This window comes from Nicrophorus vespilloides, unplaced genomic scaffold, assembly GCF_001412225.1.
Source record: "Nicrophorus vespilloides isolate i.1.1-1 unplaced genomic scaffold, Nicve_v1.0, whole genome shotgun sequence".
In the NCBI taxonomy this organism is placed as follows: Eukaryota; Metazoa; Arthropoda; class Insecta; order Coleoptera; family Silphidae; genus Nicrophorus; species Nicrophorus vespilloides.
In genome coordinates this window covers 819,049-841,020 of record NW_017100085.1, presented here as the reverse complement: position 1 = coordinate 841,020, position 21,972 = coordinate 819,049, and the positions used below count along the sequence as shown (strand labels likewise).

General features: G+C 35.5%; 7 protein-coding genes across 8 annotated transcripts; 5 read left to right on the top strand and 2 right to left on the bottom strand.

The window, feature by feature from the left end:
- Positions 1–605: 605 nt before the first annotated feature.
- LOC108567129 (trypsin-7-like) lies at positions 606–1,405 on the bottom strand. Its single transcript, XM_017927401.1, has one exon. The coding sequence runs from the start codon at positions 1,403–1,405 to the stop codon at positions 644–646; it is 762 nt and encodes a 253-aa protein (XP_017782890.1). The 3' UTR covers positions 606–643.
- A 1,132-nt stretch (positions 1,406–2,537) lies between these two features.
- On the top strand, positions 2,538–3,268 carry LOC108567133 (trypsin-7-like). Its single transcript, XM_017927406.1, has one exon. It carries the CDS (start codon positions 2,538–2,540, stop codon positions 3,237–3,239), a length of 702 nt encoding a protein of 233 aa, XP_017782895.1. The 3' UTR covers positions 3,240–3,268.
- Positions 3,269–4,877: 1,609 nt separating this feature from the next.
- Positions 4,878–5,677, top strand: LOC108567145 (trypsin-7-like). The gene has a single exon (XM_017927444.1). The coding sequence runs from the start codon at positions 4,878–4,880 to the stop codon at positions 5,637–5,639; it is 762 nt and encodes a 253-aa protein (XP_017782933.1). The 3' UTR covers positions 5,640–5,677.
- Positions 5,678–9,556: 3,879 nt separating this feature from the next.
- LOC108567143 (leucine-rich repeat transmembrane neuronal protein 4-like) lies at positions 9,557–11,795 on the top strand. The gene is made up of 5 exons (XM_017927442.1): positions 9,557–10,577; positions 10,635–10,668; positions 11,397–11,423; positions 11,480–11,509; positions 11,568–11,795. The coding sequence occupies exons 1-5, from the start codon at positions 9,582–9,584 to the stop codon at positions 11,642–11,644; spliced, it is 1,164 nt and encodes a 387-aa protein (XP_017782931.1). The 5' UTR covers positions 9,557–9,581; the 3' UTR covers positions 11,645–11,795.
- A 395-nt stretch (positions 11,796–12,190) lies between these two features.
- On the top strand, positions 12,191–13,751 carry LOC108567142 (leucine-rich repeats and immunoglobulin-like domains protein 1). Its single transcript, XM_017927441.1, has 3 exons — positions 12,191–13,319; positions 13,382–13,415; positions 13,618–13,751. Exons 1-3 carry the CDS (start codon positions 12,246–12,248, stop codon positions 13,695–13,697), a joined length of 1,188 nt encoding a protein of 395 aa, XP_017782930.1. The 5' UTR covers positions 12,191–12,245; the 3' UTR covers positions 13,698–13,751.
- Positions 13,752–14,490: 739 nt separating this feature from the next.
- LOC108567146 (protein PIH1D3) lies at positions 14,491–15,355 on the top strand. The gene is made up of 3 exons (XM_017927445.1): positions 14,491–14,768; positions 14,821–15,029; positions 15,079–15,355. The coding sequence occupies exons 1-3, from the start codon at positions 14,660–14,662 to the stop codon at positions 15,334–15,336; spliced, it is 576 nt and encodes a 191-aa protein (XP_017782934.1). The 5' UTR covers positions 14,491–14,659; the 3' UTR covers positions 15,337–15,355.
- Positions 15,356–15,441: 86 nt separating this feature from the next.
- LOC108567141 (dystrophin) lies at positions 15,442–21,932 on the bottom strand. 2 transcript variants are annotated; one of them, XM_017927439.1, is made up of 5 exons: positions 21,741–21,932; positions 21,079–21,459; positions 18,293–18,637; positions 17,815–18,165; positions 15,442–17,596 (listed from the first exon to the last, which is right to left on the bottom strand). In XM_017927439.1, the coding sequence occupies exons 2-5, from the start codon at positions 21,328–21,330 to the stop codon at positions 15,662–15,664; spliced, it is 2,883 nt and encodes a 960-aa protein (XP_017782928.1). In that variant the 5' UTR covers positions 21,331–21,459; positions 21,741–21,932; the 3' UTR covers positions 15,442–15,661. The 2 variants fall into 2 exon arrangements, with proteins under 2 accessions (XP_017782928.1, XP_017782927.1); XM_017927438.1 differs by having other exon boundaries at positions 21,079–21,932.
- Positions 21,933–21,972: the final 40 nt, after the last annotated feature.

The window sequence follows — 21,972 nt, the reverse complement described above, 5'->3', positions numbered from 1 at the left end:
CGACACTTTTGCCTTCTGGCCGTTCGCAATTACGTACACAGTATTTCCAAGATCGTGCCTCGAAACGAGCGAATACATTCGGTGATGGAAACGCGGCGGACGGAACAACAATAAAAGGCATGAAAAGGTACACGCGAAATGCGAGCCAATTTATGGAGACCAATTTTGGCCGACTTACGCAACTGACACCTGTCACTCGATCGCATTAGAACGCATGTCGTAATCTCAAAGTTCCAAAAAAAGTAGTAAGAAAATGTATTATTATTATTGTTAATTAATATATATTTAAACTAAAATGTTTATAAAAGTTTAAGTAAAATATAATTATTATTCAAATCACACTCAAGTAATTAATTGTTATACAACACATAGTTATCAAAATAATTATAATTCCCTAAATTCAATTCCAAATGTTTATATTATTTATAAGTAATGTTAAGGAAACTGTGTTTTTAAAAGTTTTACTGAACTTTACTTCGAGTATTTGAAACTTATTTATATATATTACATGTTTAGTTACATGAAAAAACATAATATCTGATGTTAAAGTCAATTCATTTATATTTATTCAATACATATTTACATTTTTTCATAACTGTGGAACATTTGTTGAGACGTAAAAGTTATTTGATGAAATGTGTATTTACAAGCCGGTGTTTTCGGTGATGAAATCGCGCATCTCAGGAACGCTAGAGTAAACTCCTGGATAGTCTGGACGGGCGCATCCCATTCCCCAGGAAACGACACCGACGAGTTCACCATTGACGACCAATGGACCACCGGAATCTCCCTGGCAAGCGTCTTTGCCACCTCCTGGAACGGCGGCGCAGATCATGCGATCGGTGACTGGGTTGCTTCCGTATGCTTCTTGGCACTCTTCATTATCGACGATGTTGACCTTAACGGCTTGCAGTTGAGACGGAGAAGAGCCTCCTTCCTTGAGAGCACCCCATCCGGAGCAAACGGCTTCAGCACCAGCTGGAACTGGTTGAAGGAACTTGGGCAATGGAATGGTGTTGATGCCGGAACCCAAAGAAAGAGATTCGGCCAACTCCAAGACGGTGATGTCATAATCGATGTTCCAGGCATCGTATTGTGGGTTCTGGTAGACGGTCTTGACTTGGACCACAACACCACCGGATCCCTTGATGGAGGAACCAGCGCGGACGCTCAAATCCTTGGCGGAGGAACCATCTGTGCAATGGGCAGCGGTAACTGCAAATTTCTCGCTGATGATGGAAGCGCCGCAAATATGGCTTCCGTAGTACAGCAAGGACAGTTGGTATGGATAGTCTTCGATGTTGACATCTTCACCACCGACGATGCGACCATCCAACTGAGGGATTCTTGGGTTGGCGGCTGAGGCCGCAGCTACGAGAGCAGATATTAATACAAACTTGAACATGTTGCTTGTGATGGTTTGTTTCATTTTTCAGTTCCCTTTTATACACCAAAAATGTCTGGTTTTTATCTTGCATGTCACGATTACATTTACAATCTAAGAAATATTGTCCATTAAAAACAATATGTATATAAACAAACAAAAGATTTGCTAAATTTATGTTATGAGATTTTGGAATAAACAATTCGTTGCGCCGATTTCCGATTAGATTAAAAAAAATTCACAAATATTTAAGATACAAGCTTTATCTGATAGACTTTTCTCAATTACTTAATTGCATGGAATTAAGACCGCAGACAAAAGAAATGAATAAAAATTATGTAATTTGCATAAAACAGAGAATAATTATTTATTAATTCCTTCAAATGTTAAAATAAAAAATAAAAATATTGGTAATATAAAAAAAATTGTTTTTATTTTATGAATAATAAATTTATAAAATATATTGGAATTTTTGTTCTTTTGTTTTAAATATTCAGATAATCTTGGTCCATATGTAATAATAAGGCTGTAAGGATTAAATAATTTGGTCAATAGATCTTTAGTAGAAGAAACCACTGCATTTTATAATAACACTACAATGGCTGCATAAATATTGGGGAGGAAAATGTAATATCACGACAATTTTTTAATCAATTATTTCAGATAAGAAAAATACTTGTCTTATAATTATTTTCAAAAATTATAGAAAATGAATCATAATTTTTAATATTATTACCGAATGTAATTATATAATATTAATTATCCATTATTAAAATTAATACTTTGTCCAATTATTAAACTATAATATTGAGTACTTCTATAAATATTATGAAAATTGATTTGATTTTCTGTTTTCCAATCTCTTTATTTTTATGTAGAATGTGAATGAAACAGGCTACCTGTTTAATTTTTTATAATTATTGAAATAAATATTATTTATTAAGTTTTTTGTTTTTATTTATCTAAAAGATAATCAGCAGAGTAAAACCTCCTGATTCAATAAATTTTAAATATGTATTTTTGTTTATATTTTTGTTGTTGACAGGATAACATTTTGTAGATTGTACTTGTAATCATAGTATGTAAGATAAAAACCAGACATTTTTGGTGTATAAAAGGGAACTGTAAAGTAAATCAAATTATCACAAGCAACATGTTTAAGTTTGTATTAATATCTGCTCTCGTAGCAGCGGCCTCAGCCGCCAACCCAAGAATCCCTCAGCTGGATGGTCGCATCGTCGGTGGTGAAGATGTCAACATCGAAGACTATCCATATCAACTCTCCTTGCTGTACTACGGAAGCCACATCTGCGGTGCTTCCATCATCAGCGAGAAATTCGCAGTTACCGCTGCTCATTGCACAGATGGTTCTTCCGCTAAGGATTTGAGCGTCCGCGCTGGTTCCTCCATCAAGGGATCCGGCGGTGTTGTCATCCAAGTCAAGACCGTCTACCAGAACCCACAATACGATGCCTGGAACATCGATTATGACATCACCGTCTTGGAGTTGACCGAATCTCTTTCTTTGGGTTCCGGCATCAGCACCATTCCATTGCCCAAGTTCCTTCAACCAGTTCCAGCTGGTGCCGAAGCCGTCTGCTCCGGATGGGGTGCTCTCAAGGAAGGAGGCTCTTCCCCGTCTCAACTGCAAGCCGTTAAGGTCAACATCGTCGATAATGAAGAGTGCCAAGAAGCATACGGAAGCAACCCAGTCACCGATCGTCCATTGGTCGTCAATGGTGAACTCGTCGGTGTCGTTTCCTGGGGAATGGGATGCGCCCGTCCAGACTATCCAGGAGTTTACTCCAGCGTTCCTGAGATGCGCGATTTCATCACCGAAAACACTGGCTTGTAAACATACATCTCATCATATTACTTTTATGTCTCAACACATGTTCTACAGTAATGAAAAAATGTATTAAATAAATATAAATTAATTGACTTTAACACTAGAAGTTCTTTTTTTATGCAACTTATTGTATATACTTCCAACATTGCACCTGATACCTTGTTCGTAAACTCTAAGAGACAAATCAATCCTTACCCCGGAATATTCCTCTGCATTCGGTCAGCCTCTTAGCATATAAGGCGACACTTTATACTTTTACGTTAGATTAAGCAGAAAGCAGTATACAACATGAATGATATTTATATGTAAAAGTTTTCTATACTTAATAAAACATTTGTAACCCTTTTATATTAGTCATAATTCTAGCCCTAGTTGTAGCTAGACTCATATTAGTTCTAGTATAACTCTTGAACAGCAACTTATGATTGTTAGTAACTGGAAGCTACAAGTGTTAAATAAATATTATTTTATAAGTCGACTTCTACCTAGCATTTACCATAAAAACTAAGACATCACATCGAAAAAACTACATATGTTATTATTCCACAGTATCCAGAGATATTACATCTCGAGACACGACAACTCAACCACCATATGTCGTCAAACAAATACTTTAAAATGAGTTTTAAATAAATCTTGCAACAAAATCGATGTTTTTTTATCTTATATTGAAATTCAAACTATAAGTGTCTAGAAATTCTACACAACTATTTTTTCCAAAAATTATAATAATTCTATTATTGCAAATCGTGGAAAGAAAAGCAAGTTTGTTAACACAAAAATATATTTGCTTCGCAATACTTTTCAATATATTCTGTACAAATTTTGTCGTATACTATTTATTTTACAATCTATTCCTGTGAACATTAAGTAAACCTTATAGCGGTTGACATTATTGGAGAATTTCAAATAACAGTATAACAAGACCCGTTTATTAAATCATATAAAAATGATATAATAGAAGTTCCTGAAAACACACTCAACTTCTACGTAAAATTGTTCATTTTATGGCCTGGAAACTACGGTACTTTGTATAAGAAAACTGTTTTTCATAATATTTGCTCAACATAATTATAATTCAATTTACTTATGCGAATTAGATATGCATATTAAAGTATATAAAATAAATGTTATTCCTTTTTCGTCTGCATTTTTTTTTGTGAAAATTAACTGAAAGAACATTTGACGTAGAAAAACTACATAGAACCATATAAATTCTGAAAGGATGAAATGTTTAAGTTGCGTGCAAAAATAGAAAGTGTAAAGATTTAAATTGTGTATACAGTTACAAATTTAATAATTAAGAATATGTTATAATCAAAATATAATATTTTAAGTAAGAAGTAATTAATCATCTTATTTAAATATTAATGATTTATGCAAATTATGAATCATACAGTAAAGCGTTTATAATATATAATATTTGTATTTGTCTTTAATCTAATCGGAAATCGTCGCAACGATTTATTATCCCAAAATCTTAAAATTTAATTTTAGCAAATCTTTTGTTTGTTTATGTTCATATTGTTTTTAATGGACAATATTTCTTAGATTGTACATGTAATCGTGACATGTAAGATAAAAACCAGACATTTTTGGTGTATAAAAGGGAAATGAAAAATGAAACAAACCATCACAAGCAACATGTTCAAGTTTGTATTAATATCTGCTCTAGTAGCTGCGGCCTCAGCCGCCAACCCAAGAATCCCTCAGCTGGATGGTCGCATCGTCGGTGGTGAAGATGTCAACATCGAAGACTATCCATACCAACTCTCCTTGCTTTACTACGGAAGCCATATCTGTGGCGCTTCCATCATCAGTGAGAAATTCGCAGTTACCGCTGCCCATTGCACAGATGGTTCTTCCGCCAAGGATTTGAGTGTCCGCGCTGGTTCTTCCATCAAGGGATCCGGCGGTGTTGTGGTCCAAGTCAAGACCGTCTACCAGAACCCACAATACGATGCCTGGAACATCGATTATGACATCACCGTCTTGGAGTTGACCGAATCTCTTTCTTTGGGTTCCGGCATCAACACTATTCCATTGCCCAAGTTCCTTCAACCAGTTCCAGCTGGTGCTGAAGCCGTCTGCTCCGGATGGGGTGCTCTCAAGGAAGGAGGCTCTTCTCCGTCTCAACTGCAAGCCGTTAAGGTCAACATCGTCGATAATGAAGAGTGCCAAGAAGCATACGGAAGCAACCCAGTCACCGATCGCATGATCTGCGCCGCCGTTCCAGGAGGTGGCAAAGACGCTTGCCAGGGAGATTCCGGTGGTCCATTGGTCGTCAATGGTGAACTCGTCGGTGTCGTTTCCTGGGGAATGGGATGCGCTCGTCCAGACTATCCAGGAGTTTACTCCAGCGTTCCAGAGATGCGCGATTTCATCACCGAAAACACCGGCTTGTAAACACACATCTCATCAAATAACTTTTATGTCTCAACAAATGTTCCAACGTTATGAAAAAATGTAAAAATGTATTGAATAAATATAAATAGTTCTTTTAGTTCATACAATATAATATTTTGGTTTTTAATTAAAAATTCTATCTTGAAATCACATTACTTTTAAATGTTTATGTATAGATGAACAATAGATTTTTTTGCAGAAATAGGAGTTGATTGACAACCTCTATCTCTGGTTTAGAAACTACAGTATTTTGATGTAATAAAATTGCTTTTAATATTCTTTGATTATTCGAATAATGTATGGAATTCGCATGTAAACATTGTGCTAATTTACTTTTGTACATGGCGAATAGTAGTAATAGATGAAATTACGTTACGAAAGATCATTGTCAAAGATAGGGGCATCAATTAATCATGAGTTAGAGAAGATAATTGATGTCGAACGAGGATGAAAGTTATAAATGTTAACAAGAAGTGCAAGATTGTATATGTTAAAGACATCGAGATAGGGTTTTGTGAAGATCTGGCTATTAAATAGAAAATAGCGTAATTGATAAAATGATGATGTATTAGGGTTAAGCGAGGTTAGACGAGGTTACCGCATTCAGCGAGGAGCGTGTTCGGTGGAGGTAGGAAATGATAAATAGCAAAAGAAGAATAAAACGGCTTTAAAAGTTATCAATCACGTTTCGAAATGGTCGTTGCTGTTGCTATTTTAACCGTAGATGTGTTTGTATATAAAATATAGATTGGCCATTTAGACCCAAATAGATAATAATTGCAATTACAAGAAGCGATCGTGCGCGAAAGCGCGCCAATTTACGAAACGATGGCAGAGAACTTTGAAAGAAAAGGAAAAACGTATCGCGCTGGGACGATTATGATTTATATTTGTTTTCCAATCATTGTTCTCTCGTTGGTGATTTATGGAGAGAAATTTCGCTGCTTTGTGTCGGTTTCGGGTGGTTCGGTCGGAGGGAAAAATAACAAAAAAAGAAAAAAGGAAAATTGGCTGGACGCGGTGAGAGGCAATGACCCAGGTCGGTCGTGTGCGAGAGAAACGAAGAAGAAAACACAGTCAGACGTAAAAATAAATTAAACTGACCTAGACTAACGCAAAGTTGTGTGGAAGTGTGGAAATATATGCGGAGAGGGAAGAGAGCAAAGAAAAATGAAAAGCGGGATTGTAGGCCGTTTCGTCCACATTCCAGACTATACTGCAAGACGTCTTCGTAGTCGTTGTCGTGTGCATATTCTTCATTTTGTGCCTAAATCCGGATGGTGGACACGCTCGTGTCCATTAGGAGCGGCGATCTTCCCCAGATCCACTGGGTCAACAAACCCGATCCTATTATAATATTGAGCATCTCTCCGATTCGAAACCGAAAGAACAAGACGAAGAAAGAAAGAAAAAACAAGCAACAACAGGGAACATTAATCAGGTGCGGTGCAAAGGTGGAAAAAGATTGCGCGGCGTGTTTTGTTTGTCGGCGGAGCCTCTGCGGATGTGAACAGTGAGACGCGAAGAGAATGGGAGGCTCGTGCATGAAAGCAGCCAACGTCGTGGAGGGACACGAGACACATACACACAACTATGTATATGTGTGTTGTCGGTATAAGTAGGTAATTAATTGGGCACTAGGCTTTCGTGTCCGATGTTTTCGTTTCTGTTCACCGGTTCACGCTGCGAACGCTATTAATGATTTTTCCGCGTTTCGAGAAAAGGACTCCTCCACCATCATTCATCCATCCTCCAGTTTTTTTTTCTCTCCCCCTCGGTGCAGTACGCCTATGTGCGGCCCGAGAAGGCGCCCAGCCAACTGCATGTCAATAGGTGAAGAACGAACACTATTTCTACTCCCTTTTTTTTCTTTTACTCTCTCTTCTCTTCACCATCTCTCTATCCTCAATTCTATCTCTAATCCCTCGATCGTTGCCATCCATCCATCCAACTAGCACTATTTTAAGCTCTCCCCTATGTTTATACACATCCTATGTTTATATTTGATCGCAGGTTCGTTTACACCGTCGATATATAAATATTGCATAACATCGTATCCCGAATGGAACAATGGCAGGCAGACAGCGATCGGCCGCTTGCGACATTTCTCAGTCTTAAAGGAAACACTTTTTTTTTGTCTCTCTCCCGAGTAATGTCTATCGCTATATAATACCAACAGGGACGTAACCAGCTTCTCGTAATTCCTTACATTCTACAACATAAACCCATGACGCAACAGTTTTTACTACCATATCAATTATTTATACCATTCATTATTACATAAGCATTACAATTACAATCATTAGATTTTCTTGATAAAATTTTCAAATCCGATAAAAATTTTAGAATTGATAATCAAAACGATTTTAGATACTTATTTCAATGAAAAATATTCACATTTCAAATTTACGCTCAGTCCACATACAGTAGAAACGTAAAGAAAACAATATTCAATTGAAAGACATTGAAAATTGAGACAAGCAATAATATAATCAAATATATACATTTATTTATTCCAGAACTGAAATTGTTTAAATCCAAGTTTACTAGTTAATAAGAGAGTCTAAATTCGCATGCAATTTTGTGTCTAAAATAAAAACAAGTTCTCTAAATGTTCAATGAATCTTTCATATTTTCTTTTATGCAAAATTAGTAAAATTTTATTTTATTTTGTTTTACTTTTGTAGTTCAATAAATATTAAATAAACCTAATCGAAGTCTTACAAATCTTCATTGTTTTTCTAACTTATTTTATTTTGAAGACATTTTAGTTAACTAACTGTATTATCAAACACTAATATTGTAGACAATACCATTTTCATATAAATTGATGTTACTTTTATCTAAATAATGACTGTAACACCAAAAGTTGCTTAACTTACTTTCATGAACTGTCGAACAAATAAACATTAAACGATTTTACTATAAATATTTATGTCTTATTATTTACAATAGAAACATTAGTTCCCTTGTGTGTCTGGTTTTCTATACTGGATCCGGTCCTGGTGTCAATGTATATCTATATGCATGTGTATATAATTTAGACTCGTGGTGCGATTTGGCCCATTTATACCAAGCAATAAACCTTCGGATTTCGCACGATTTACTGCATAATTTCTTCAAGGAAATCGCACATGCGAGGAACGGCGCAAAGTACACTCCAACTGGGATATCGAGATTTATCGATTCATAATTCTCAAGAGTGAGAGCTCTAAATGCTTCATCATTCAGTCGAAAAATCGCACATTAACGTAAATCTTAATTCATCCTACAAACGCCAAATTAAGATTTACAAATATTACTTATTTATCATAGAAATATCACTGCATTATCTTCAAATTAGTTATTATAAGTCAGATTTAGAATCATCAAAAACTTAGATTAATTCAAATATATTAGACCACATCAATTTTTCAAAATTTGGTAGACTAATAAGGTTTTTCTTAAAAACTTAATGTTTCATCTAGTGTACATCTTTAGATACAACTACTATTACATAATATTTAGGAATGGCCAAGATTTGAAATGAAATATTTTCGTCCTTACATCGTCACGTTTTATTTAATTACTTTATAATGACTAAGGCTAATTAGATCATCAAATATCCGTATTAATTATAGAACCTTTACAACATTTTCAGACATGCATTAGCATACGAATGAATTTACATAGATTATATATAAGTATTAAATAATTATGATAGCATTAAAGTATACAATTTGCGAGTCAACAAACAGAAGATAACAATTACGTCAATGGCCTTTTTGTATATTATTTTTGTATGTAAATATTGTTCCCTCTCCCATATAGAATGAAATATATGAAATTCTTTATCGACGAAACAGGAAATTCTCTTCCGCTTATCGCATTACTAATTTGATGCAACTTTACTGCAATCATTCCAATTTTAATCGCTTTCGAAGAAACCAGTTCAATAATAAAATGTCTTTAATTAAAAAACTAGTAATTCTATTGTGTCCACTGCTTATTGTTAGTGCAAGTGCTCAATATTGCATATGCAAAAAAAACTGTCCACCAAAAACCTGTACGGGTACCTATAGTGCAGATGTGTACATCGACAAAACAAGTGGAGAAATTTCCGAAGAAATCAGAAGATTTACGTTCGAAATCATCGACATGACTTTCGGAAATTTGAAAACTATTGAAGCCAAAATCTTTCAAGATCTGAAAGTGAAGAACCTGTTGCTGAGAAATAACTATATTTCTGAAATTGGAACAGATTCGTTCACCGGAATATCAAACTTAAAGGATTTGCACTTGGAATATAACGTGATTAAAACGCTGCAACGTAATTCGATTCCGGCAACTGAAAATCTCTATTTAGATTACAATTTAATCGAGGTGTTGAATCGATGGATGTTCGCTTCAATTTCAACGATTTCCGTACTCTCGGTAACGAATAATAAGATTGCTGTTATTTCTTCTGATACGTTCAAAAACTCAAGAATGACTCACTTATTTTTGAGTATGAATAGGATCGTGACTATAACCGAGGAATCTTTCGCTGGTATGCAAGGAATTTTAGAAGAAATCCATCTGGATGGAAATGGAATAGAAATGATCGAAATTAATTCCATCCCGAAAGCTAAAACAGTTTACTTGAATAATAACTATCTGACGTCTTTAACACCGAAGAACTTTATGAATATATTTTTCACGACAAACGTGGATGTGCGCAATAATTGCTTGAATCTGAAGTTCGTCGATGAATTTTTCAACATGTCAAATGTCAATTTTAAGCAAAACAATGGTATTTGCGCCTTACCGAAATACAACACTAACTCAATAATGATCTGGGTGCTTTATGCAATTCTTGCCGCATTGTCTCTTGTTTTTATTATTTTGATTGCGAACCTAATCATTTGCAAACGAAGGAATGCCGTCTCCAACGTTCAACAATTGTCCGTCAATTTTACGGTAATTATAAAAAAATTTCACTCTACATAGTTTTTCATATAGCATTTTTTTTTTCAGAACACCGACAACAACAGATTAGGATGTAATATTAGTAAGTTATGATTTTAGATTAAACAATGATGCTCAAGTTTGACTACAGTCGTACCTCGATTAACGAATTTGTATGCATTATACGAAAATTCTTCGTTAAGCGAAACAATAACACTTCTTCCTTGTCAATACAAAACATAATAACATTTTCAAAGAAATTTATCCTTTGCTTGTTAACATTTTTTTTCTGCAAGAACTTCTTTAATTCCATCTTCATTTTCTTTGTCTTCATTGCTAACAAGCTTTTCTTATCTATTTTGGCATAGTACCTAGGGCCCACGAGATTGTTTGGGTCCCACGTCAGGTTTTAGGGCCCACACAAATATTTTAATTTAGTTGATAAGATACCAATACTCGCCGCTCTTCCCCCGTTGTCATCTATTTAACTGGATCCTATGGCCCACGTAAACCTTAATAACTAATTTATTAATCTCATCTTTTAGTCATATTTTGTCGGTTAATTGTCGGGCGTTAAGTTTATGTTAAATGGGGCTTGAAATTACGGACTTAATTAAGTCGAAGCTTCGTTATGAGAGGTAACGTTATATTGTAAATTTGACCAATATTTTATCAAAATATAAATAGGGTAAACGTGATTATACAGTTTTTTTATCAAATATTAACTCATGGAATTTAAATTTATTATTGCAAATTTACTAACTTTACCGAAATAATCAAGTTTTTCTGTATTATTTTATATAAACTTATATTTACACTTTTATTTTACAGCTCAGGCTCTTCCTATAGTATATGATGGTATGTACCTATATTATAAATTATAATATTTATAACTAAATAAATGATTATTTCAGAAATTCCAGTTGTCAATAAACCAGTTTTAAGTAAGTTTCTGGTAGAAAAGATTTAACCAAATAAATTCAAGTCTATTTTTTATTATAGAATACACGGAATATGAAAACTTCGGATATTTATCACCTATTGTCAATAAAAGTACGAGTTACCAAAAAGTGGGATAATGTGCAATAGGTTAACGAACATAATCCATTCAAATTCGCTATCCGAATCACCGAAACCGATCATCAATTTAAGAAGTTTAAGTTTATATCACTACTATTATTAGTTCCAAAAAGCAATGTCAATTGATTCGAAAAGTGTACGTTATCCGAACCTGTGATTCTTATCCGAACATAAAGTTTTTATCATCCGATTTGTTCACAGTTCGTTAACCGAAATACTGTCACTTAAAAACTTATGTTCGATCTATTACAACAAAGATAGATTAAGATAAGATATAAGATTTTTTATATTCAAATAATTTAAAAAAAATATAAAACTATATTTTACTAATTCAAATAAGTTTTAATCGAGAAAGTTATGAGCTTTAAATATATGTTTTGTAAAAATTATCTTGAAATAATGCACTATCATATGTATTTATAGTTATGACAAATACAATTTTTTATATGATACGATTAAAACCACATTTTGCGAACGTCTTAACCATTTCTTCACCAAATCTGACGTACGATAGAATGTTTTATCGATGGAAAAAGGAAATTCGGTTTCATAAAACACATTTATAATCGAAAACGAATAAAAATGCAGTTTTAATCGTTGATGTACGTTGACGAAAGAAGACATTTTATGTTTACAAATAAAATGTTTTCAAGTGCAAAAATAGTGACTATACTATATCCACTCATTATTGTTAGTGCAAGTGCTCAACGCTGTATATGCAAACAAGTATGCATAAACAAGGAACTATCGAAAAAGTGCATACATCACACCGATTTGATTATAAACAACGTCCAATTAAGTGCTGCAAATTTCGAGGATATCGAAAATGATACGATTATCAATCTCATCGAACTGAGATTAAGGAATATCAAAACCATCGAAGCCAACACTTTTAAATATTTGAAAGTGAAGAACGTGATCTTGGAATATAATTACATTTCTGAAATCGCTTCAGATTCGTTCGCAGGAATATCAAAATTAACGAATTTACATTTGGATCATAACGTGATTGAAACGCTGCAACCGAATTCGATTCCCGCAACTGAAAATCTGTATTTAGATTACAATTCGATCGAGGTGTTGGATGGATCGATGTTCGTTTCGATCTCAACAATATCTATATTTTCAATAACGAATAATAAGATTGCTGTTATTTCTTCTAACACGTTCAAGAATTCTAGAATGACGCATTTATATTTGAGTTTCAATCGGTTTGTGAATATCAAAGAGGAGTTTTTTTATGGGATGAAAGGGATATTAGAAGAAATCGAACTGGATGGTAATTATATTGAAATGATTGAACGGAATTCCATCCCAGGAGCGAAAAAAGTTAATTTGTACAATAACTCGTTGGCATCTTTAAGTACGCGTTATTTTAAGGATATTTCTTCATTAATGTACGTGGATGCACGCTACAATTGTTTGGATGAAATGGTCCAGAAAGAATTTAATAGTGAAACGATTGTAGAGTCTAAACTAAAGCGCGATAGTTGCACTTTGCACGTTGCTAATTTCAATATAGATTCCCAAACGATGCATATAATTTATTTAATTCTTGCAATTATTATAATTTTACTTTTGATCAACATATTTATCTTGTGTTTAATAAGACTCTGTGCCAGAAGGTCTCAAAATCAGGTAACCAACGTTCGACAGTTTTCCGTCATTTTAATGGTAAGATCTTTAATTACAATATATATTATTAACTCATCCTTTTTATTGCAACAATGTTTCAGGACAGAAAAAACATTAGAAACGGACGTAATGCAAGTAAGTTTTAATTATTATATATAAAAAGTATCAAATCATAATTAACGTTAATATAATATTGAATTCATACCAAAAATATTTTTTTTATGTATTTCTCAAAATTACATTATTTCTGAAATATCAAAAACCGGTAACCGCATTTTACATAAGAATTTAATCTTATAAAGTATTATCAACAATTATAATATAAGTTTTTTTATAGAATTCGAAGAGGACAATTATGGATACGTGACGCCTGTAAATGTACAAGAGATTGAAACAACCTACGACAAAATTGGATGATGATGTTGATATCTTACATAATCCCGACAATCAAAATCCCGACTGTATCGAAATCCCGACTACCGTAAACCCGATAATCAAAATCCCGACTATATCGAAATTCCGATTATATCGAAATCCCGACTATATCGAAATCCCGACTACCATAAAAATGTTATTGTAGAAATTTATAATAATAAAAGACACTGTCGGAATTTCGATATAGTTGGGATATTGATTGTCGGGATTATGGTAGTCGGGATTTTGACATAGTCGGGATTTCGATACACTCGGGATTTCGAACGTCAGGATTTCGAAATCGAGATTTTGATAGACGGGATTTCAGTTGTCGGGATTGCGATTGTCACCGTTTGCAAATTAGCTAATTATCATACTTAATATATAACATGTAGACACCTCTAGTGGGAAACCATTGAATTAATTGCATATATAAGACAGTAATCTGTTTTACAAATATATACAGGGTGGATCATAAAGATTATCACATTTCACATGATCTATATAAATATATAAGGATTTTCTAATCGGAACAGTGAAGGAAGAAGAAAGAAGGGTTATCATAAGTTATATAATAATTTTAAAGTTAATCATTATATTTAATAACAAATTTTAATGCTACACATTTTTTTATAAATTGTACAAATATTCAGGCAATTGTATATTACTCCCAGAATTATTACATTTATAGTTATTAATTTGAAATACTTAGATCTAAGATCATGATTTTTGGTATTTTGTTTCTATCGTATTATTAAGTTAGCATATGCATTTTATATTGTTTTACTAATTTATATATTATAAAGCTTGTAAACTTATTATGTACATCACAATATATTCATACCACATTATGACTCATATAAACAAGTAACCATGGAAGGTCTATGTATTAAATCGATACGAATCCCCAAACTATTTACACGTTGTTGAAAGAAACTTTTGTCAGTCAAGTTGTCAGCTTTGAGATGGAAGGTTTAGGCACAGATTTGGTACTACTTTCGAAGTTACTCAATCCGCCAAAAAGCGGAAACGAATCCGACGATGAAGAAGACCGCAAACAATCAAAGTCAAAATGTAAAAATTTAATAAAATTATTACTTGCAGAACTTATTGTGTACGCTTGTAGATTTGAGCCCGAGCGATGTTTGCGAGATCAAAGCGGAAAAGAAACCAAACGAAGCTGAAACCAGAAAACCTGAAAAGGTAGAAACTGAAAATATAGAGGAGTATTTCAAAGAAGAAACCGATTCGAATCCCCAAAACGATTGGAAGAGAACGCCCAAATGGGAAGTGTCTTATAGACAATCTGTAACACCTTCCGATGTATTCCTGCAGGTAATTAAATGTAATCATTAATTGATATATGGTTAATTGCGAGTTGTAGATGGGTGGAAAAACGCCGACGACAGCTAGTTGCGAGAATATGATCATGAAGATTCATTTGCCAGGGGAATCCAGGCAAAATATTGACCTGAAAGTGTTGAGGACGAATTTGGAGGTGAACAGTGCCAAGTTTTACTTGTCGATTCCGCTACCGCAACCCGTCGATCCGCAATTGGGGAACGCTCAGTACGATGCGGAATCCGAAGACCTCGTGGTGACCTTGGTCATGGATCGCGAGTTTGATTTTGTTAATTTTTAATACAAGCATGGAAAATGGATAAGACAAATACAACATTTCATTATTACTTATAAAAACATGTTCTTTATTTTTTATGTTTGTTTTGAACAACTTGTTTCTTATTTATTGCCTTAATGATTAAGCATGTGAGAACATAAAACAGTGCACCTACTTCACACCAAACAACAACTTCATCTTTACTTCCCTTCGTTTAACATTATGATATGGTATATATGATATTATATCGGGTATAACTGTAAGCAATCTACATCCATGATATGCATATAATAAGATAATGATGAGGTGTGCATTATTGATTATTTACGGCTTTCTTGCATGATTTGTCTTAGCGATGGTCGTTGGTTGGAGGTGGAGGCTGCGTCACCCTTCCGGGGGTGTCCTGATTTAATTGAGAGGCAGTCACCGAGCGTGTTTGGAGGGTAGTAGTCGTGGCGGCAGGTTCCTCCAAGAGTTGCCTTAGTCGTTGCAATTGAGCTTCCAATTGTCGATTATGATCTTCGAGGATTTGCATTCTTGCCTCCAATCTACCCTTGTGCTGACGTAATAATCTGGCTTCGGCTACGACGTCGTGTTGGGCTGGCTGAGGGTGAGGATTTGAACCTCTCTGGAGTTGCTCATATTCCTGACGTAATGCCGTGTTCTCGGCTTCCAATTCGCGAATCATATCTTGCAGCTCAGCCCGTTGCTCCTCGTCGATTACAAGCATCAGTTGACCTGGACTTGCCGGAGCTCCTTCCAAAGAATGGCACAGATCAGCTATGAGTCGATGCTCATCCTCTGGCGAAGCAGCCCTCAATTCCACTTCGGCCAATCTGCTAGCGTATATCTCTAAGCGGGAATGCATGTCATTGTGTTGCGGGGAAGCTATCGGGCTCTCAAGCTCATCCCCTTCCAAAACAGAACGTACCGGAAGATATCCCACTCTTGGATGCTTAACGAAATGTCTTTTACTTTTAAACTTATTGCGCAAGGCTTTAGTGAAATCCCTTACATCTTCAGCTGAAGTAGTCGCAGCACAATATTCGTGCATCGGATGGGACAATTTATGACCTTTCGTTAACCTTCCCGAGAAAAAGCAAGATTGACACATGTCAAAATTGAAACACTTTAAGCACCGATACCTCAACCCAATTATAGGATATTGTTTGCACGAATTGCACTTAGCCTGGTGTTTAGCGGTCTCAGCAGCTGCCAATCTATGAAGTACAGGTACCCAAACTAAAGATTGCGGTTCCTGTTTCAGCCATGCTAAGAAATGAGTTACTTCCAAATCTTCCCTTTCTCCAAGACAACTCCTAACGCTAGGTTCTATATTAGATCCACCGAATGCGGCCACTTCGCCCAATTGTCTGGGTACCTGCAGAACATCATGCAGCAGCAATCCTAGCTTCCTTTGGTCAGCTCTCTGCTGCGGATCAGCTATCAAGCGGAATAAGTAACGGTATTTATCCTCCAAGTGACCTTTCGCTAATAAAATCAAGCCCACCTTAAAACTAAGTACTCGAATCTGGCCAGTCCTCTGACTATCGTATACATTTAACAGCCAATTCAGTGTGAGATCAACGCAAAGTGGAACTTCCACTAAGTTCGGATTCTGTTGCAACGTTCCCGAATATATAGCCCTTAGAATCAACATCATATCCGCCACATCTAACAACCGATCGTTTTGTCCCCGGAGACCGTGAACATCAAATGCCTCGGAGGCAGCGGACAAAGTAACCAAATCGAAGCAAAGTTTCTTCTGGATTGCGCGTAACTTCAAAGCGGTTCTATATGCGGAAAAGCGTACTTCGTTCAGCTGCAACAAACATGCGGCCAATTCCAACATCTGCGGATGATCCCAGTGGGTTGTCTCCATGTTGTGGTTGATGTAATAAGGGACTTTGTTCGGAGTAGTCGCCCTTTCCCACGGAGGCTGAACGCTCGACGGGCCCGGGGATATTTCTCCTTGGCAAGTGCTCGTCAGGACTTCCCGTCTCTCTCTAATTGCAGCCTGCAGGGCTCTGCATCGTGCAGTACAGTCTTCAAGTTGAGTGGCCGAGGTTTGAGGCACTGCGGATCCGAGCATAGAAGCTTGACTTCTTGCTTCATCCAGCGACCTCTGAAGTGGCGGAAGTTGCTGCTCCAACGTCCTCAGGCCGTTTAATAATTCACGAGCTTCAGCCGCGCTCCTTGGGCCGCTCCAGCTCAAAGTCGCCCTCTCTAGACGAGCAACCGCGGACGAAGCCTCCTCCAAAGTTACAGCCAAGTGTTTCAATTTCTTTAGAAAATTATTTTTAATTAATACGTAACTTACACAACATATGATTGAAGGTAAAATTTGGATTTTACATTTGTAGGCCAATCCGCAGAAATTTTATAAATTCAATATTAAATTCAAAACAGTTAAACTATTACTAATTTGAAATTTAACGGTCAAATCAACCAATGCATGGATTTGCTGTGGATTGGCCTTATTAATGGGATAATAATACTTACAGCATTGTTCTGTTCGAATCTCGAAGCTAATTGATCGGAACGATCGATCAAAGCATTCCACTTATCGCTCAACTTGACCAACTCCCTCCGCAAGTTACGCGCCAAGTCTCCTGAGGGTTCGCCCGCTACGAATTGTCTGGCACTCCTGAGGCTAGCCTCCACGAGTGGCCTTTTATCCTCCAGCTGCTGCCGGAATGCCCTGTGGTCATCTTGCCTTGACGCAAGGCCCAATTCCGTATCTTTCCTGATCACCCACTCGGTTAATTCCCTGAGCGAAAGCAGCAGAGCGTTCCAGTACTCTGCGTTGTGCTCCAGCCTGTTGCGCAATTCCATTGTCCGTGTGCGGAGAGCCTGGAATATGTTTGTATAACTTTTAAAAATAGCTTTCGAATCAAATGATTGATGGAAATGGAAGGATGTAAGATGTGCACTGTGGAAAGGAGCGAGCGGATCGCGCGAGCTCTAGTTTAGAACTGACCTGCCAGCGGCGTTCCATCTCATCGCCACGCAGCTGGAGCATGAGCGCATCCTCGGGGGCGAGCGTACCGAGGAGTGCGAGGCTGGAGGTCCTCAGAGCCGAGTGCGTTGTCGATTGTCTCTCGATATCGGACTGGAGCTCCTTCAAGCCTTGGGCGCCTCTCCTTGAATCCCCTTCAGTCTCGAGACTCTCCAGAACCGACTCCACTTCGCTCAACCAGGCTAAGAACTTATCTAGCGAACGGTCCAAGTTCTGCAAAGAACTCATCGCCGCGTGAAGCAGCTTCCCTCTGTTGATTACGCATGCATCCAGGCGCGTGTATAATTGGTTGATATCTGAAGCTGCCTGCAAAGAAAATACATTAAAATTCTATAAATTCATCTAATATCACAAATAGAAAGCAACAAAAATACATTTATTATAAAAATACTAAATATCAATCATCCAGGACAAAGCAGTAAGTATTAATTTAAATATTACTAAGTCGAAATATTGATCTTAAATTAAGTTGATTTAGATTTCTTGCAATAAATGAAAAAAATATTAATGTAATTTGCAAAAAACATGAAATAGATAATTACTTAATCCACTGATAATATGTTGTAATTCTTTTATGTTACATCATTAATAACAAGAATAGTGACATAACTTGAATCTATAAGATTTAAACTTAACTAAAAGCATTGCATAAACTTGACCTCTAGCTGCTAGATTCTAGCACACATAATTCAAAAAAAGGAATGCAACACAAGTAGTTATAAGAATAAACAATGCTCTTTTCATTATTTACTTAAGAAATTTAGATAATAAAGTGAATCAATAATAATGTATTTGAGGGACACTTTGTGAGAATGTAATACATTGATGCATATAGTTATGATTCATGTGAATGTATACAAATCAAATACTGAATGTAAGTGCAACTGCGATACGTTTGAAACGTTCGAGAGATTCATATAAGTTGTGTTAATAAAGAGCGTTGAACATTGAGTTGTCGAAACTGAATTGTTATGTATTGGATGTAAATGTTAAAAGCTCCTCGCTCGATCGCGGTGCGTACTTCAAACATTACGTAACGCCGAACGAATGCCTAATGGCTAATATAATTAAGGAAACGGCAGAGGCACTGTTATAAGCTATTAAATGGGATACATTGCGAGCGTTCGGTAGAATATTTCAATTATACGTTGCTATTAAAAGCAATTGAGCACAAATTGTTCCCAACGAGTTAATTACTTTACACGATCGCATTTACTCGTTTGCCCAATCATATCCAATCATAAATGGACAACGTATTTAATCAATCCACACTGTTTGGATTTCGATTTAAAAACTGGACAACCATTGAATTTATTAATGACTACATTTCGTTTTGTTACGTACAGCCTACAAATTCGTTACTGCAGAAATCAAATATTGATCTATAGGCAAACTAGGTGAACGATATTTGAAGGTGCAGCTGCGGATTATTACACAATAAAATAAAATCGCATTGCATTTTGAATGTCATATAAATAATTAAAATCATAATTAATAAAATCCATTGATTAATCAACAGTTTTAGTTTAATAAGGAAACATAAAATAACATTATTAGACTAGAAATGGATGTTAACACCCGTATTTCTATAATATTGAAATGTTAAGTTGAATTGATTGATATTTAGTACAAATTTATTTTTCAAACAGCAAATATATTTTTTTTATAAAAATTAATGGTTGTGAATTGTAAAAATTACTATTATAAAACGCTATTAGGAAAATAGGAAGACTCCATTAATTACTAGAAGATAAAGCAGATTTGCAAAGGTCTGAATTAATGGTTTCACCTCCTTTTAATGATGCACACATTTAAAATATGATAAATGCAAAAACATTTTTGTTTTAATTATCTTCATTGAATGCACTTTATGACAAAAGAAAATCTAAATTTTATAGAAAGTAATGCAATTAAAATATGTTTTATAACTCGAGATATAGTACATTTTACGGTGTTAGTGGAAACTGCGAAATATTTGAAAGGGGGATGGTGCGATTGAGGAAGTGAAGGGATGCAAAGACCTACTTTATATATAGATCGACGAAAAGCTCAAATAGAGCCGATGTGAAGTGAGTGAGAATTTTAGGGCAATATAGAATGTTTATGAAAGGTATAAAAGGTGTCTTTCAGATTCTTGAAAAGGTATTTTTTAATACACTTGTATATCAAAATATTGCTATCAAAAGTAGAGTAAAAAGAAATAACAATGTAATTATTGAAACCCATCAATCTTTCGAATTATTGAATGGATTAATGAAATGTACTTTTACATAATGTACACGTCTATGATTACTAATTTCAAGTATGACGCATTAACAACCGTTAATTTATATACGATATAAATCGAAAATTATATTTAAAATAAATGTTTTCAATTTTTTTTTTAAATGACAATAAATTTAATCAGTATATGAATAATTATTGTTTTTCAAGTGGAAGTAATTTTGTCAAACAAATTAGTTACATGTACACTAATAGTGCCCATTTGTGTAAATGCAACTAATTATTTATTTATGAATTATTAATGTGCTTTTACTGTTTATTTTTGTGATTGTATTTATTGTTATAAAAATAGAATTGATGCTTCAATGAAATTGTGTAACACATAATCCTGAAATCTATAGGAATGTGTCAAAATCTTATAAAAATCAATATTCCATTTAGAACTGCAGCACATAAATCTAAAAAGCATGTCTCGATGTATAAGATGGAGCATAATGGATTCTTATAAGAAAACTGAAACATACCTTCTTATATCGACTGGTGTCCTCATGCTGATGAGCAGTGATGATCTTCTGGGTGATCTGTTGGAAGCCATCGATCTGCTGCCTGAATGTATGCAGCTCAGCATGGAAGCCCTTCTGCTCCCTGAGCTGCAGCTCGAGCACATCAGCAGTGTGTCCCACTGGGGCCATGCCCCCCATCCTCTTTTCGAGTCTCTGCAGCCATGACTCAATCTCCACTTTCTTTTGCTCAAAGATGTCCTCCTTCTTGTGCATCCTTCCGCGCGTTTCGCGACGTCTCACAGCCTCATACCTTCCTTCCTTCCTTCCGTTTCAACTAGAAGCCCGAGAGTCGGCCTTTTGTTGTGGTTAGGGGCGATGACACTGCTGCACTAGGTGTCGGTGCTGTAATCACCACACACAGATCAATGTTTACGAGGTCGATGACCGCGCACAGGTAATCTTCTTCTTGAGACGCAAGTCTTGCGGAAAGCGGAAATACATTTTTGGATATTCGCAGGGCGTAGATCGTGAAACCAAAGACGACGATGTGCCAACAAACACCGAACGAACGAACAGAAAAAAAAAACAAGTGAAGATGAAAAGAATAAAAAAAAAAAACGCGCTCGCTGATCAATTGATTTATCGGTGCCAAAAGATATTATTAGAATTTTAACCACACTAACCTAAATCGGATAAACGTAAAAGTTACACTGCGAACAGTGAGCCCCCTTATTGCGTGTTTTCCGGAGCCACTAAAGAGTTATAAATGGAAGGCGCCCGTTCTTTCCACATTACCGCCGCTCCAATTACACTTTAATCAATTAAAATGTTAACCGCTATTTCATCGCTCCAATTCGAATAGAAAACAAAACAGAAAACAATAATATTGACCTCATAAACATATTTTGAACTAAC